The sequence below is a fragment of the Cygnus atratus genome, chromosome 22 (assembly GCF_013377495.2).
Source record: "Cygnus atratus isolate AKBS03 ecotype Queensland, Australia chromosome 22, CAtr_DNAZoo_HiC_assembly, whole genome shotgun sequence".
NCBI classification, from domain to species: Eukaryota; Metazoa; Chordata; class Aves; order Anseriformes; family Anatidae; genus Cygnus; species Cygnus atratus.
Window position 1 is genome coordinate 6261966 of NC_066383.1, and position 14071 is coordinate 6276036.

General features: G+C 46.6%; 1 protein-coding gene across 3 annotated transcripts; it reads right to left on the bottom strand.

Moving 5' to 3' along the window:
- Positions 1-1656: 1656 nt before the first annotated feature.
- DRD2 (dopamine receptor D2) lies at positions 1657-9936 on the bottom strand. Of its 3 annotated transcripts, none has more exons than XM_050715042.1 (7): positions 9655-9936; positions 6784-6893; positions 5090-5226; positions 4251-4441; positions 3313-3399; positions 2329-2668; positions 1657-1850 (listed from the first exon to the last, which is right to left on the bottom strand). In XM_050715042.1, exons 1-7 carry the CDS (start codon positions 9934-9936, stop codon positions 1657-1659), a joined length of 1341 nt encoding a protein of 446 aa, XP_050570999.1. The 3 variants fall into 3 exon arrangements, with proteins under 3 accessions (XP_050570999.1, XP_035411667.1, XP_035411668.1); XM_035555774.1 differs by having other exon boundaries at positions 2329-2665; positions 3307-3399; XM_035555775.1 differs by lacking the exon at positions 3313-3399 and adding an exon at positions 3637-3652 and having other exon boundaries at positions 2329-2649.
- Between the last annotated feature and the right edge of the window lie 4135 nt (positions 9937-14071).

Here is a 14071-nt window from a genome sequence, read left to right on the forward strand (position 1 = left end):
TAACAAAAGAAGCCCACCCTGGTAGCGGTCTTTATCTCTTCTGAAGCAGAAACTACGCGGATGTTCAACAAACTGCATAGAGAAAAAAGGGATTCTATTGCTCTCTAGATTATATTTTAACATCTTTAGAAAACAGCAGGTAACTTGAATGTGGGAGCCTGCCTCTGCATATGGCTATTGTAATCATTGAGCTCTCCAGAGCCTACATTAATTTCTAGCCAGACCTATTTCTGTGTCATTTTATTCATCTTACTGTATTTTATTTACAGAGATATTACAAAATATATTGTGAACTGAGTACAATTAATAAGTACAGGGTGGATTTGGCAAAGCCAGAGTCAGCACGGTGGTGTTATGCTGTTATGAATTTTCAGTTGTTTTAAACTGTGAAACAGAGCTAGTAGAGGGTAAGAGAAGCTGGAAACATCCAGACCTTTCTAGAGTCGAACTCGGACACAGAAGCAGATCTAGGTATGGATGTACTTGGGCTTTTATTCTGGCTTTTTTTCCAAAATACACAGTCTTTATTTCATTTGCTATTTATTTAAATGAGGCACGATGTCACTCTGCACACTCTCTATTGAGAGACTTAGGCAAATCGTATCTGAGGTGATCCTTGGCTTTATGATACCTTCAAGTTAGGTAGGAAGAACTGGACCTAACTTTGACTTGTCCAAGTTCACATCTGAGACAGACATGGCTCCAGATGCTGCTCCTGGCACAGTCTTCATGTTTCTACATTCATCATGCTATCACTCCTCACCTCATCTTGTAACTTCTGGTGAGAGACTGGAGATGAAATGCTGGTGAGCAAAAATTGCTGATGGGAGTTGGGGTCCTGTTTGAACTAAGTGCATACCATGCAGTACCAGGTATCACTTCTTTAATTTCTCTCCACTTATTTTTTTTAGGCTTGGGCTTCTATCTGATTCATCTTGTTTATTCATATTTATGCTGATGTAGCGGTCCCACCTGAGACTTATGCTCCCTTTCTTCCTTCTGCCCATTGCTTGTTGCAAGGATTGGATCCATAGGTAGGAGAACCTTCCTAACGCACCTGCGGACCTGTTACTGTTTTTTGTTTTGTTTTTCCCCCTCAAGGCTGCAGCAGTTTAATACTGGGTAAGTCAGCTGGAGGTGAAGGCAAAGCTATTGCACGGAGTTTCCGCAAGCTCTGTCTGGCTCCTCTTGCAAAGCGGAAAAGATGGTCTTGTCTTTGGTGAGATTGTGTCAATGACTTAACACGCAAGCCAGCGGCAGTGACCCATTGTTCCCTGCACATGGCTCCGCAAGCGTCTGTTTAATGCACTCCGGGTCAGATGGCCACAGGGAACAATCAAGTGAGCGCGTCTCCATTTTTGCTTCCACTTCAAACACAGTGTGAGGGTAGCTCTTAGAACTGCCCTTGGGATCGATGTCCTGGAGTCCAAAGGTCACCTCAAGGGGCAAGAGAACCTCCCTCCCGCATGAAGGTCCTCATTACGTCCCTGTCAAGAGGTGCATGGGCACAGCGCTGCTGTGGCACTGTACTCCCCATGCCCAATGCAACAGCTTGAGACCTCTTCATGGCTGCCCACTTGCCTGTGTGCGTGAATGGCATTCGATTCTTTTTTTCCCCCCCACTCATTCTTAAAAATGTGGTTACTGTTTTTCCTTTTAACAGTGGAGGATCTTCATGAAAGCTTTGCGAAATTCAATATTGAAGGTGGTATAAATAATTGGGTTGACAGCACTGTTGACATATCCAAGCCACGTAAAGGCGCTGTACATTGCTGGGGGGATGTTGCAATCGCAGTGCATGTTCAGGATGTGAGTGATGAAGAACGGGAGCCAGCAGATGATGAAAACACCTGAGGGAAAAAAAAAACAGATTTTGATTGCTGAAAACTGGAAAATTTTTGGGACTGAGAACAGTAAGCCTTCTGTCTGTTTTGTTCTGAGTACCCAAGTAGCGAATAACTTATTTGCTGATTAGAGTAGACTGGTTACATTAAAAGAAATCAGTCCTGCAGAGGTGCCATCTTGTTGCTGAACTACGCTGCCTCTTGTGCTGTAGCTGTACCACCCATGCCTTTTGGCAATGCACACACCCTGCAGCTGGACAGCTTTGTGAGCCCCTTGTACAGCACTGTGCGCTGTTCCTGGCTGGGAGGGAGGTCACCTTCCTCTGGAGAGCCACACAGACTGATGCATCCTGTGCAACTATTTCTGTTGAGGCCTAGAAAAACAAAAAACAGTCTACACTGGACATTCAAAATGGATGCCCTAACCCTGGGTAGCTCTTGGCTTTCTGCAGGATCACGAGACAAAGCCAACGCGCACTCTCACCAAGTACGATGGCTAGCATCTGAGTGGCTTTCTTTTCCTTCTGTTGTGACAGTTTCCTCCTGTTCATAGCCTTGAGAAGAGTGGTCCTTAGCTTCCCGTTGGGCATAGACTGGATCTCGAAGACCTTGGCTGTGTGAGGGTTTTCTTTGGCATGTCCATTCTTCTCCAGTTTCCCAGGGCTGCCCAAGTGTGCCTGCAGGGTTGAGTTGGTGCCCCGATTAGAAGCAACCGGCACAACCAACTGGTGGTTGCTTGGGGCTGCTGGTTTGATGGTGGTTTTCTCAGGGGGACTGGTACTGGACACCATCTCCATTTCCATCTCTATGTGACTCTCTGCCTCCTGGACAAGAATCAAATGCCCACAACATAAAGACAGGTAAATATACAGGGAGCAGCAATGAACGTTTCTTACAGAGTGAAGCTGGATGATGCTGAAAACAACCAACCCCTCTTCTCCCTCCCTACCTTTTTTGGTAGATGCTTGAAGAACGGGCTATAAATCACTGACACGTAAGGATACATTTGGATAGATGAGATTGACAGAACTGCAGAGAATGACTCTGACTCCTGTACTGCACAAGGAGGGTGAGAAATGGGAGACGCTGTCTCCACTCCCCATGTATTTTATTTCAGAATATAGGTAAATGAAAACAAAATCAACAAGCAAAGCCCAACTTAGCCAATGCAGTCCAGGACTTAAAATAAATAATAGAGAGAAGAAAATCAAAGAGAAAAAATGTTAAAATGTCATGGCTTTTATAGCTGATCTTTAGGTGAGCTTAGTCTGGCTTTTTGAGCTCTATGATGTTAAACCCCCTGCCTCACTCTAAGGAACAGGAAGAATATTTAAATTTTTAGATTGAATGGTAACCTTTGTTCTTAGCTTATTTTCTCCCACACTGCGTAAATTCATTTTGTGTCCTGAGAAGAGAAAAGGGGAAAGCTAAGCGCTCTGAAAAGCTACCACTTCTCTTTAACACTCACCACTTTGCGCTTATTAACTTGGAAACTCCCATTGGACTTCACAATAACTGTGCAGAGCTTCACGTCTTCTGGATGAGTGCATTTGTCCTAAGGGGCAAGCACCAGCTCATAGGTTACACAAGCAGATAGTAATTAGGAAGGGTAGCTGGTAAGGGAGGCGAGTGAAAATACAAACACAGGGCATGAAGCAGAAATTCATTGATGTGACTAAGCTGCTAACAGCGATGGAAAACTACCCTAGAGAAGCAGTAGTGCAGGCAAGTATCCCTTGTGCTCTTTACCAAAGGAAAGAGGCTACAGAGATCTGGTTATGTTTTGGTCCACCCTGCCTCGCTGCTTCCTTTGCTTGCCATGGCCCTGGCCTCTGGGGCACTGTGGGCTGGAGGTAGCGCCTCCGGGACTACATATCCCTGCTAGCTGCTTTGCACATGCTGCAAGAGTAGAATTCTGACCATCTCACACTAAGCATGCTCAGCTGGACTCCACCAGCATCATGCCTGTTGCATGCTTCAAGAGGCTGCTTGCTCTGCAGACATGTTGTTACCAGGGATGGAGCTGGTACCCCAGCCATGCAACAACTGACTGCCACTGAAATTCTGCATCTCTGTCAGCACAGCTGACTCAGAAGGTGGCACAGCTTGTAGTCTGGGGTACCCAAACTCAACAGAGCCAAAGGAATGCAGTCTAGTTAATGGCATGGCTCCTAACGCAGACCTGCTGAAGCATCCCTCTGAAGCATCAGCCTGTGACCTGATAATCCAGCGTGTGCAGCCGGGCCTCCCAAACAGCTCACGACACAGCATTCACCTTTGTAATCCAATATTTCACATCCTCCAGACAGTCTTTTTTGGGGAGAGGAGGAAGCGCTTTGGGGATGAAGTGGGGCAGGAAAGGGAAAGGACGGTGGTGGGCGAGCGCGAGGCGGAGGGTCTGGTTACCTTCAGCGGTGCCTGCGTGTCTGAGTCCAGGCCATGGCTGCTGCGCTTGGTGTTGACACGCTTCCTGCGCTTGCGGAGCACGATGTAAATCTGCACATACACCAGCAGGGTGACGATGAAGGGGACGTAGAAGGAGACAATAGATGAATACACGACAAAGGCAGGATTGGCAATGACGCACTCATTATCATCTGGAAGACAAAAAATTTTGGGCTCGTCATCCCTGCTGCTCAGGGCTAGCACCAGCTTCCCCCTCCTCTCTCTCTCTGAAGAGAGATACCCAGAGAGTGGAGGGCCCACCACATCAGCTAGAAGCAGTTCATGGCCAGAGACCCTCACATGTATCACTGCCAGTTACACACAGACCCAAGAGCCCTGGCTATTACTTCGCCAACAACTGAAAGCGCTGATGCCATGCTGTTTGCAATCCAGTCCTCCCATGAAACTGCAAGCTGAACTGCCATTTCCCTTCTCTCCTGTCTCGCTGAAGACATCTGCTCCTTGCCTTTCCTTATCACATTTTAATGTAACACTGATTTGGGTTTTGTAGCAGACAAACATTAATGTGACATTGACAAGCACCGTGTAAGCTTCATGTCACTGCAGATCTGAGGCCTCTGCCACCCTGGTGTGGAACAATGAGAGATGAAACAGGACTAGAAGCAGCTGGCATATCCTGGATTGGTGTGGGGAGGGCATACCTGAAACAGGGATGGATGTATCCTAGGACACCTAAAACCAGGCTCACGCCTTTATTCCTATCTTGTAACAGAAGACTACCTGGGGAGCCAGTAAAGCCAGGTTGATGCCAATAGCCATCTGCAGGTGGCAGAACTCACCTGCGTTGTTGAGGCCAAACAGGAGAGGGCAGGAGATGGCAAACGAAAGCACCCAGACCACAGCAATCATGACGGTGACCCTGCGCTTTGAGCTGTAGCGGGTGTTATACAGCATTGGCATCGCTACCGCTGTGTACCTGCAGAGTGAAGATACAAACCCAGGCTTTGGTTATTCTGCAAGTGCCAACAAACTTTGCAGGAAATCACAGCTGGTTACTGTGTCTGAACGCTTAGAGCAGCACGAGAACGCAGGGTAAGTCAGGCTGCTGAATCTCCAAGATCTCCACACTCCCTGTTTTGGAAGGCATGATACTGGGGTCTGCTCAGCAAAGCTCTTTTCTTCCACTCTTTCCCTGCTTCTGCCTGCCCACTGCTCCATCACTCAAGCTTATAAACAGAAGGACTGAACTAATGGGGATGCACACAGACAGCCATTTACATCCTCAGGTGGTGTTCCTATGACTGCTTCTGACTGAATTGGGCTCAGACCTCACAGAATCACAGAAAGTTAGGGATTAGAAAGGACCTTGAAAAATCATCTAGTCCAATCCCCCTGCTGGAGCAGGAACACCTAGATCACATCACACAGGAACACATCCAGGAGGGTTTTGAATGTTTTCAGAGAAGGAGACTCCACAACCCTCCCGGGCAGTTTGGTCACCCTCACCATAAAGAGGTTTCATCTCATATTTAAGCAGAACCTCCCATGTTCCAGCTTGCACCCATTGCCCCCGTCCAATCATTGGATGTCACTGAAAAAAGCCTGGCTCCAGCCTCTTGACACTTCCCCTTTACATATTTATCAACATTAATAAGGTCACCCCTCAGTCTCCTCTTCTCCAAGAGAAGGAGACCCAGCTCCCACAGCCTTTCCTCATCAAGGAGGTGCTCTTCATCACTGCTAGAGCTCTGCCCCACCTGTGCAAGCCCAGCTGCAACCCCATCCCCCTTCAGATCTAGTTTAAAGCTTTGCAAACAAGCCCTGCTAATTCCTGTCCCAGAACCCTTTTGCCCCTGGTAGATAAACCTTTCCCACATTTTACTGTCAGGCTTGGTGTCCTATAAAACCAGCCATTAGGAAAGAACCAGGCCTGTAGCACCAGTCACATACCAATCATTTGTGGACTGGATTTTTATATTCTGTCCCACATCATCACCCCAGAACAGAAGGGGGGAAGAGAAAAACACTTGCACCCCAAACTCTTTCATGAAGCATCCCAAAGCCTTGAAGCCTTTCCTCACTCCCCTCAGCCCACGGGATGCAGCTTTCTCCCCACCTGCCTGGAAGATCAGCAGCGGGCAGCAGTCTGTGGAGCGCACCAGGCTGGCGGAGTGTGCTGGTGATATCTTTAGCCCAGGACAACTGCAAACTTCCCTTCACTGAAGGACCAGCTCTCCACACAGCCCCCAAAGCCCTCCCAGGTAGAGCTGCCCTCCCAGGGCCTTTTGTAGGCAGAGGCTGGGGGCAACGCCCGCCCCCCCCATCAGCCTCAGGCGAGGCAGGGCCCGAACCACCTGCGGTTTGGGGCCCGGTGCTGCAGCCGGCCTCATCTACTGTACTATTTAAAGTAATTTGTGCCCTCTAAATCACTCTTCCCAAAGACTTTAGCACCACTAGCTGTCACCCTTCCCAAGTCTTTGAGTCCCCCAGGCCGTGTCAAGGTGGCCATGGCTTTCTGCTGCAGAGCCCTCACCTGTCAATGCTGATGGCACAGAGGTTGAGGATGCTGGCGGTGCACATCATGACATCAAGGGTCATGAAGATATCACAGTGGATGCGACTGAACCTCCACTCACCAACCACCTGCAAAGAGAGGGAATATGGTCAAATTGCAGCTGGAATCTGGTCGCATTCGATCAGTCCCATGCTGAGCCAAGCAGGATTGTTCACTGATCCCTTTGAGGACTTTGTTCTCTCTAGACTAAAGGTCTCAAATGATGGCACTGCCAGAAGGAAAATCATCCAAATCATCCTCTGGAGCATTTCCCTGAGGGCTGGTGGAGTTTTTATCCTTCTCGGGTCCAGCCTGTTAGTCTGTAGAGCAAGATGCACAGCGCAAACGGCAAACACAGAACTGGTTCATACTGCAGTGAGACATGGGAGTGCAAGTCTCCTCAAAGCCAGGGAACTATGCGGTAACTTATGTAGGTCTCTGAAGCATTACAAATAAGAACCAGAAAGGAAATACATTAATTTTATATGACAAGCAACCCCAATTGTATTTATAGTTTTTTGTTAGACACTTTTTTTTTTTAATTATACATAGCAAAGATCAGTAATAGAGAAGCAGAAGCTTTCCTTTGTTTCTTAGTTTTAGAAATTGGGGAAGTAATTCCTTGCATATAATTTCTTGTGACCAAAATGAATTTAATTCATAGTGAATTTTTTTGATGTGTTACATGTTGCGATAAAGACAAATAATTTATGATAACACTTCTAGTTACCAGTAGACTTTCTTTTCCCATATCTTGCTGTTGAAACCAAACTTTGAAAATAAAGTTTAATAGCAATTATTAGGACTACTGTATTTGGCATGTGATGAAAAAAGTATATTTCCCTCTAATAAAAATAGAGTCCTACTGCATTTGAAAATAGAATGAATAAGATATCTATTCTTTGGTTATTTCTGCTCTGATATACATAACCATAGGCAGCATGAAGAAGAAAGAAAGAATGACTGCATTGAAGCTTGAGTGACAGATGAACACTCAGTGATTTAAAAAGCACTTGAGACAAAGTCACATCAGTAACTTTGACTAGAATTTGCCCGAAGGCAAAGGTTTCCAGCCAGATATAAGCCTGTGCAAAATCACTTTCCTGAACTCCCAGATTTGACTTTATGGAAGATGCTGCAAACTACAGCAGTTCTTTCTCTTAGCGCTTTCATTTATGTAGGGGAAACGTCAGAAGTTTGGAGGTAGGAAGTTTGTTTGCACCCAGAAGGATTTTTAAAAGTATTTTCTGTCTTTTGACATTCATTTCTGCACCACCTTGTGACACAAAGCCTAAAAGCCATGAAGATATTTACAGAACAAAGGGCTCTGGACGGTTTTGATTTCAGATTGCAGAGCCAGCGAGGCACCATAGTGTGCCTAACACACATCATGGCAATAGCTCCTTCTCTGCCAGCAAGTATCGTCAGGGGTTTTGTTGCTTCAAGCTACCAGTAGGCTTAACAGAGTGTGGATATGAGCAGAGAGTGCAGAAGTCCATCAATAACAGCAGCAATCTAGAGAGCTGAATTTGTCTCACTTTGCGGACTGAGAAATCTGAGCTTCCTGGCCAATTCCGTGCACATCTGAGTGCAGAAAGAGGGGAGCATCTTACATCATCTGTGCTTTACTCTTCCACATTATATACGACATGTCTGAGAGACTCATAGCTGGCCCTCAGAGAGCCAGAGCTCCTCACAGCATGAGCCTCTGCTTAAAGTGGAGTGTTATAAGAGAGAAATACAATAGATGAGTGTAACTAATCCCAGAGGCATTAACTACAATCACAACCAGCCTGTGGTCATGTTAATACGCTTTAGCACATGCACAATGCTTTACATTTCTAAAGTGCAACACAAACAATAATTAACTAGAGTGATAATTAGTGTTGTGGCTTCTCAACAGCCCATATCATGTCAGTGGGCTTGTTCTGCTTCGCATTAATACTTAATGGACTGATTGACGATGGCTTCCCCTGCTCGCCTCTCTGTTTCATCATTTTCTCTCCTAAACAAATGCATGAATATAAATTGTAAATTGAATGGAGCTTGAGTCTTATGGTTTCTCTCTTGGTTGTGATGCATGGTGTTCCAGCTCCAGGCTGGCTGAAGAACGTGGGCTTCCCAGCAAGGGGAAAGTGTAGCTTCTCCTGCTCTTTCCTCTAGAGATGTATTTCGTTCTTTCCTGCTATTTACTGTTGCAAGGATAATTTGCTGTCGGGTAAACAGGTAGCAGTCTTGGGAGTATTTGGCTTTCACAAAACACTGTGCCACTCAAATATGGCTCTGTATGCAGAAGCATAGAGCTCTTTTGTACCGAAGCGACGTGCTAACGGTAGGAATGTGACAAGTAGCTCACTTGTGATTCTGTTTCTCATATATTGTGACATAAAAGCTCTGGATTTACATCGTACTTCTACAATTGCGTGCTCCTCTTACTACAGTAGTCCTTCAGAAAGAGGTTTTTGATTACTGTTTGTTGCAGTTTTTTTAATGCGATACCCGTGATGTAGTTGCAGATTCATTCTTATGCTTGGGAATGTATGGTTTGCCCGTGTAGTTTTGAAAACAAACTTCGGGTCCTTTCACTCCACATTTATAGGCCAGATTTTCAAAGTAATTGGGTTGTAATTCAGCCCTCTGAACACCAGCGTATTTTCAAGTGAATCTGTCATCTGTTATCATGTCCAGTTCCTGGCAAGATCTGATCAACTGTTAGGAAATGTAAAATACCTTTGTCTGGTGAAAATCGGGAGGCCTTGAAATAGCTGATGTCTGGGCTGCTAAGCTTTCCCTCTCTCCATCCACTTGCCAGAAACATTTGGTACTGGGAGAAACAGCTGGGTCACCTACCTCCAGATAGACCACCCATGGCATGACCAGAGTTGCTACCAAGAGATCTGCCACTGCCAAGCTCACGATCAGGTAATTTGTGGTTGTCTGAAGGGCTTTTTCCCTGGACACAGCCATACACACCAGCACGTTGCCAAACACGATAACGAAGATGAGGAGGGTGAGCAGCATGGCATAGTAGTTATACTGAGGCTTCTGGTCCGCATTGGTCTCGTTGAGTGGCTTGCTCCAGTTCCTGTCTCCGATGTCACCGTTGTACCAGGAGAGGTTTAGGGGATCCATGAAGGTAAATGTGCCAGGTCCCAGCTCCACCCTGATGCAAAGAAGGTGTTGAAAAGACAGTCAAAGGTCAACATGTAAAATAAAGAATAAAATGGTCGTGCACATGCTACCTGACTCCTGGGATTCCCCAGATCCTGCTCCCCCTTCCCTGAATTATGTACAGATGGTTGGCGGACTGGAAATGTGATAAAGAGCCAGAGGGGAGGCTGAGCTGGTGGTCAGGTACTAGGCAGGGATTCAGGAAGTTTGCTTCTACTCGCAGTTCATCCCCAGGTTTCCGTGGTATGGGACATCAGTTGCTCTGTGGCACAGCTAATTCAGGCAGAGAGCTTGCGGTCTTTGCATCAGCTCTCCTGACATTCCCTGTCTGCTAACAGCTCTATGTTAGGTGCACAAGGTTCAGAGCAGATGAGCTATGACCCAGTTGGTTTATTTTTCATGGGGCTTTGGGATGGGTTCTGGTTTTTTTTGTGTGTTTGTTTTTCTTTTTCTTTGCTTTTCATTATGTTTTTTTCCCCGCAGCAGGGAAATAAATAAATAAAAGAACCACGGGCTGAATTGTGATGAAGATGAGACCTGACAGAGCAGTTTGGAAGTCAGTGCTGGACCGTGCCTGCCTTCTGTGGATCTCCCGGTGAGGCTGCAGCTCAAAGGGGAGAACAGGAGGACACGCCGGGGAGCCGCCCAGAACCCAGCTTCTGCAGATCTGGCCGTGGGAGGACCAGTCACATCGGGCACCTGGGGCACCATGGCAAGTTGTCCCCTTGTTCCTGGCTGCTGGCCTCGTGCTGCACGCCCCTGCCAAGGTAACGTGTGTGTTTAAAAGCAAAGGGTTGCGGTCTCTACCTGAAGCAGTCATTATATCAAAAACTGGTGACCTGTCAGAGCACGGTTAAAGAATAAAGGCAAGAGCTGTTTAAAAGCAACTGGAGATTTTGGCTGCTTTGGATTTGGAGTTTCAGCTTTGAGAGATCTTAAACAGACCTCATTTCACTGCTCAGCACTTCCTAAAATCAAGTGTTTCGTATTTCTCAAGCTGCATCTCCATAAAGACCACTGTGATGTGAAAATCTGGCCATGTTCTCAAGACACCCTAAAGCAGGCCATTTCATTTTCCTAACAAAAGACAAAGCGAATTAGATTTATAAAGCCATGCAAGTGATCAAAATAGCAAAACATTTGCAAATATCAAATTCACCTGGGAACAATGGTTTCTTTATGTTTCACTGAGCTTTTGTGTGCTTTTTTCATTCAAAGAACAATTTGTATAATAAACCCTGGAAATTTGTTGCATATGGGTCCTTAATAGCTGATAATTCAAGAAGTGTCTGTCTGACAGTGCTATCAGCGGCACTTGATAGCTCTACAAATGTCTTCTTAAAAACTGTCAAAGTGTCAGAAATTAATTAAATGTTAGCTTATGTGACTCAGAGTGAAGGGGAAAAATCAATGCTAAATGCAGCAACAATTTTTTCTTTTCTCCCATTGCCCTTTGATAATGCAAAGCTATCTACAGAAGGCAGAAACATGCATAAAATCCAGGATAGAGAAAAAAAAACAGGAACACAGAAAGGTATCTGGAAAGTATAAAAGGAGTGGAATGATTTGGTACGTGCAGGATCAGCCCCGTGGCTATTCCAGCGCCTGAGCTCTGACCGCAGTTCATTTCCAACCTGATAACTCCACAAAATTTCAAAACCACAAGTCAGGTTCACTTCAGAACCCAGAAGAAGAAGTGATGTGAGAGGGTGTTTGCTCCCAGTGGGAGTCACAAAGAACAGCTCGGGCTCAGTTCTGGTCTGGGGAACAAAAACAGCTCAAGGTCGTGCGCATCCCTTCCCTGAGCACCCTGCCCACGTCAGTGGCTTTCGCATGAAGTTCATGGTGTATAAAGGCAGAAGGGCTTCACGCATTAAAACTACAATGCTTTCATTTACAGCATGTCTTGCAGAGGTGTTTTCAAGACCATTTTGTGCAGGCCACAGTGGCATCATATTGATGAACAGCAAGGTTATTTTAGAGAGCCGAGTAATAAGGCAACCTTGTGCCTCTCCTAATTCTGTGTGGTGGCTTTGGTCTGTTTCAGCTTTTAGCCTGGTGCAAAAAAGAGAAAAGTATGGGACTGCCTTTTGGTTGCAAACCCATCTGCACCACAGAACTGTTACACCAGCCACCAGCATCCTCAACCTTTATTTTCATTTCAGGAAAGAGTTGTGAAATGAAGAAGTGGAGGTTCTGTGCACAGCCAGTCCCCTAGGTCCAGGTATCGGTGATTTACTTGGCAAGGCTGGGAGGATATTGAAACCCTGGGTAAACTGAGCAAAAATTCTCTTCCATTTTCCTCTGCAGATTCTGCAAGATTTGTTTTTTTTTTTCTTTAAGTAGACCTATCTATACAGAAAATTGTTTTGTTCTGTTTTGTTTCTCTTTTTCACAAGGGCTTTGTACACTGGGATTTTTAAGTTTTTGGATCTAGAGTTGTGACACATTCTCAGCAGCTGCGAATTAGGGTAACCCGATGGATGCTGGCTGACATTTCCTGATGAGAGAATTGCAACACAACCCCTCTTTCTCTGCTGCTCAGGTGGTCAATGGAAGGCTTGGAAGGTCAATGGAAGGGACAAACCCCAGGTGTATGTCCCTGCCACCCTTCCCAAACCCACTGTCATGAGAGGCTCTGAGCAGGTCTGCTCTGGTTTTCTGGTGTGGTTAGACAGAGAGATGAGGTCAGCAGGGAATTATTTTCCTTTTCTCCACAGTTTCACACAAACAAACAGTATCGCAGAAACAGAAGCAAAGGCTGGAGTTTGTGTAAGGCTCTGCGGAAGCTGCCGGTGGGGCTGTCCGACAGCGCAGCTGCTCTGCCTCCTCTGTGCTCCTGCAGTCAGCTGGTCAGCACGGGAAAAGTTGAATGCTTATGGCTGAACATGGGAAAAATGGGAAGGTTTGGTGTTTCTGTTATATATATATGGGTAAATAAAACACAAAATTCCAAATATTTTATTTGAAATAAGGGAACTAAAACAGCACAATTTGTGATCGTGTAATTAAAGGCTGTACCTGGTACATATCTATATGGTAGAAAACAACAGTTACAGGCACAATTCTGTTAATCTCTGTTAATTCCTAACTTTGGACAGTTTGAGTTTTCAATCCTAAAAATAACCTTAATTTCTCCCGACTCAGACTGGCATCACTTGGCAGCGTTACAGCGGCCATTAGAGCGTCTCGTGAGACTTTCAGCACTGCGGTGCGGAGCCCTGCTTCTTCTGCTGCTGACAGTCTCACGGCAGCACTTTACAAAGCTGACTCGAGAAAAGAGTGCTTTGTCCAGGCACCTGCATGCTCTTACAGTGGCTGAGGGAAGGGACCACAAATGCACAGGAAAGGAGGTCTCAGGGCCCTCCCTGTGGGACCTGTGGAGTGTCAGCAGCCCCAGGCAAAGCAGGGAACCTCAGGGGTCTGTCAGTGCAGAGACTCGGGACATGGGTGGGGGTAGAGTCCTGAAACGGAACAAATTATTTGGTGAATTAACTGCAGCAAAGCCTCTTTAATTCCCACTCGGAGCCCACACAGACTGTGAGCGTGCCGGGGCTAATCCAGCTGCGGATTTGCCGAGCGGTCAAGGGCAGGACGGAGCAGCACGGTTGCAGCCTTGCACCTGATGCCACGGCACAGCCATGAGCCAGCACCACCCGGAGCATTTCTGCTGCCTTCCCCTGCATGGGAGCTGCGTGTGGCCGGCCCTGGTTGATCCCTACCACACCAGCTTCCTCGAGAGCCCCTGGTCGGCACGGCCTGCCTGGGAGCCGTTTGCCATCCTGAGGAAATCAGCCTCTCCCCACGGGTCCGCATGCAGCTGGGTGGAGGCTGCGAGCGCAGGGGTTTTCTCCCCTCTGTAGCTAACTCCCTGCTCTGTTTGGAGAGAAAACTGGAAATGGATTTGTTTGCAATGCAGGTATTTCTCCTTGGCTCCTGGTGATTGATCACCTCAGTAGATTTGTGGCAAAGAGGCATCGCAACCCTGGTGCTCATGCGGTGCTCAGAGCTGGCAGCCCCGAAGCTGTTTGCCTGTGACACCACAACCCAGGCCCCAGGAGCCTTGGTGAGGGGCTGAGCTGGTCCGGGCTGCCAA